General features: G+C 36.3%; 1 protein-coding gene across 1 annotated transcript; it reads left to right on the top strand.

Annotated features, from left to right (window-relative positions):
- Positions 1-1,224: 1,224 nt before the first annotated feature.
- Positions 1,225-2,977, top strand: LOC123215621 (3-ketoacyl-CoA synthase 6-like). Its single transcript, XM_044635800.1, has one exon. The coding sequence runs from the start codon at positions 1,319-1,321 to the stop codon at positions 2,807-2,809; it is 1,491 nt and encodes a 496-aa protein (XP_044491735.1). The 5' UTR covers positions 1,225-1,318; the 3' UTR covers positions 2,810-2,977.
- The last annotated feature ends 862 nt before the right edge of the window (positions 2,978-3,839 follow it).

The raw sequence follows: 3,839 nt of genomic DNA, 5'->3' as shown, positions 1-3,839 counted from the left end.
CTTGAAAGTGTATATATTGGTGGTAGTAGTTCTTCTCAAACTTAAAATACTATTACCACCAAAATTAGCACTATTAGTCTCATCAACACCAAGAGATGATAGTGTAATTAAGAAAATTTTTATGAAAAAAAATGTAGATCAAACTTATTTGTCTTAATAATGTTATTGTCATACCCATATTGTTGGTAATATGACCCCGTGATCTCTCCCCTACCACTCACATTTTATTTTCTTTCTATTAATAAACATATTCCTCCATAACTAATCATGACAATACCATGTGTTATTTTCCTTAAATTTTAAATTCTAAAATATGAAAAAATTTTCTTAAATAAATTAGTTACATAACCCCACTCTCCACTAGCTCGACAAATGAATTTATTCCCCACTTATGTAAAATTACATTTACCCCTTTATATTGTATATATAAAATTACATTTACTCTAACTCTATAATATATATATATATATATATATATATAAAATTACCCTATGGAGGAAGAAGAACATGACTTGGGGAAATTTTTTACATGAGCTACATATTTCTTTTCTATTTTCACAATGTTTAAATCCAATGTTATGTATTCTTAAATCCCAAGAACCTTTTACAAACTTCGTATAATATATATTGCATGGATGAAATCTTAACACATAATACAAACTTGGTATAAATCATGATCATATGTGTATAAAATCATACCATTAACCATTCAAAAACCTTCAACATTGTGTTCATCTTTGAATTTAACAATCCAAAGTTAAAATTGATTTTCATATTTGGATGTTATGATATTTTCTACTTGATTTTTGAATTTTAAAAAAATACAAGTATGAGTTTGAGTTTAATCGAGTGGGTTAAGGTTTTATTTGAAAGAGCTTTGGTAAAAGGTTTGGGAGAAGGGCAAAATTATATTTTATTAAACTATTAAAAAATAGTTATTTTAATTAATGAACTTTTATATATAAAAAATTTATGATAGTTTGTAATATAGAAACATTAATGGCGTCATGTCAATTGATTAAAGAAGAAGTATTTGAATTAAGGAGAAATTCTCAGGGACGGATATACCAAAAAATCCTAACCGGGTTGGTTAAAAAGGAGTTACGAAAAATTAATAGCAAGTTAAGTGAGCGTTGAGTGAACGTGAAGTCCTTCATTTAATCCTCCCATCTGCCTCCTTCATTGCTCCCGGCCCCGTTGCCTTTAAATTCCCACCACCCTCACATCTCCTATCACCCTCAATCCTTTCTCATCTTTCTTTCATCACCAACATTTTTCTCTTCTCTTTTTCATCCCAACTACTACTACAACAACAACAATGCCTCAAATCCTGCCTGACATCTCCAGTTCTGTTAAACTCAAGTATGTTAAACTTGGTTACCAGTACCTTGTCAATCACATTCTTTACCTCTTGCTTGTGCCTGTCATGGTAGCTGTTCTCCTCGAAGTTCTTCGTTTAGGTCCTGAGGAAATTGTTAATCTATGGCACTTGCTTCATTTTGATATGGTCCAGATTCTTTGTTCTTCTTTCTTCATCATCTTTGTTGCCACTGTTTATTTCATGTCCAAGCCGAGAACCATCTATTTAGTGGACTACGCTTGTTTCAAACCTCCGGTGATCTACCGTGCCCCCTTTGCCACTTTCATGGAGCACTCCAGGCTGATCTTGAAGGACAACCCTGAGAGCGTCGAGTTCCAGATGAGAATTCTAGAAAGGTCCGGTCTTGGTGAAGAGACTTGCTTACCTCCGGCTATTCACTGCATTCCTCCAACTACAACTATGGAGGCTGCAAGAGGAGAGGCTGAGCTTGTTATCTTCTCCGCCATGGATTCATTGTTCGAGAAAACTGGCCTTAAGCCTAAAGACATCGACATTCTTATAGTGAATTGCAGTCTGTTCTCTCCAACACCATCTTTATCAGCTATGGTTATTAACAAATACAAGCTCAGAAGTAACATCAAAAGCTTCAATCTTTCTGGGATGGGATGCAGTGCAGGGGTTATTTCAATCGACTTAGCTCGTGATCTTCTACAAGTACATCCAAATTCTAACGCAGTGATAGTGAGCACAGAGATCATAACACCAAACTACTACCAAGGAAATGAAAGAGCCATGCTTCTTCCAAATTGTCTCTTCCGTATGGGTGGAGCCGCAATCTTGTTATCCAACCGAAGGTCGGAGAGTCGGCGAGCCAAGTACCGCCTGGTTCATGTTGTTCGCACCCACAAAGGCGCAGATGACAAGGCTTATCGGTGTGTGTTTGAGGAAGAAGACAAAGAGGGCAAAGTAGGGATTTCATTGTCCAAAGATCTCATGGCAATAGCTGGAGAAGCTTTAAAGTCCAACATCACAACTATTGGACCTCTTGTCCTTCCCGCATCCGAGCAACTCCTGTTTCTTTCAACTCTCATCGGCCGAAAAATTTTCAACCCCAAGTGGAAACCTTATATTCCTGATTTCAAGCAGGCTTTTGAACATTTCTGTATCCATGCAGGTGGAAGAGCAGTCATAGACGAATTGCAAAAGAATTTGCAGCTATCGGCTGAGCACGTGGAGGCCTCCAGGATGACACTACATCGATTCGGAAACACATCATCTTCGTGTCTCTGGTATGAAATGAGCTATATTGAATCAAAGGGGAGGATGAAGAAGGGAGATAGAATTTGGCAGATTGGTTTTGGTAGTGGGTTTAAGTGCAATAGTGCGGTTTGGAAGTGTAACAAAACCGTCAAGACACCAGTTGACGGGCCTTGGGCGGATTGCATTGATCGATACCCGGTACATATTCCTGAAATTGTCAAGCTCTAAGGCCATTAAAAAGTTTAAAAAAAATAAGAGAAAAATTACTATCACTACGCTTGTTCAAGGGTTTGCTTTTTTGTTTAAGTTACTAAAAGTGATAAAATTTATCTGCTGGGATTTGCATTTGCTTCTTGCATGTATTAATTCATCGGGCTCTTCTTATTTGTCTTCTAACGTCCACAATCTCTCTCTTTTCTCTTTCAAATTTCTTTCTCAACAACTATTATGTATCTATGTGTATCGAAACCCCAACGCCCCTTCTTGTAATAAATGTCTCAAACAATGCAAGAAAATACACATTGAAACTACTGATATTTCAGTAAAAACAAGAAGCCTTTGAATAAACCTGGAAAGATACAGGAAAGTGTTGTATTTTGTTATGCGGGTAGAATTTACCCATTAATAATTGTATCTCAGATAGCACCGGTAGCCAGTTGGCAAATTCTTAATGCGTGCCCAGTAGATCAATGACTTAATGTTTTAATAATAGACATGGAGACAATTCACATCAAGAATTTATAGATGGCTCAGGTTGTCCAAATGAGTGTATTCGCTTAACAGAGATGCAACTAGTTACTCAGGCTAGTCAAGTAGTATCACAGCATGTCCCCCCACAAGCAAGATATTCAGTTATCGGAGTAGACAATTGAGTACAATCATTATCTTGCCGACCAAGCCAGGTGTGTCACATTTAATGTAAAAGACAAGTATTTTTCCGATGATACACTAACTACAAATGGCAGTATATATATTCTCTCAATCAAACATGCATGCAAGCCTAATGACATGTGTAAGCACCATGTACCTTGGTGACGACAACATCCTTCTGTTCCAAACATATACATCAAAGAACAAAGCAAGAAAAAAGATAAATATTTAGGATCATTTTTAACCTCTAATTTCGATACTTTTAAGCTTTTGCTAATAGATTTTGTTCTAACTCAATAGCATCTTCTTCAGCTCACACAAAGTACACTCCTCGTGTTCTCTCCAAAATACTCTAAATTTACTCTTCGTATTTGTTCTTTATGAACAT

This window comes from Mangifera indica, chromosome 5 (genome assembly GCF_011075055.1).
Source record: "Mangifera indica cultivar Alphonso chromosome 5, CATAS_Mindica_2.1, whole genome shotgun sequence".
NCBI classification, from domain to species: Eukaryota; Viridiplantae; Streptophyta; class Magnoliopsida; order Sapindales; family Anacardiaceae; genus Mangifera; species Mangifera indica.
This window is presented reverse-complemented; position numbering and strand designations above follow the sequence as displayed.

What these genes read in the sequence shown, in the direction of transcription:
- LOC123215621 (XM_044635800.1), top strand. Translation starts at nt 1,319, where the DNA reads ATGCCTCAAATCCTGCCTGACATCTCCAGTTCTGTTAAACTCAAGTAT.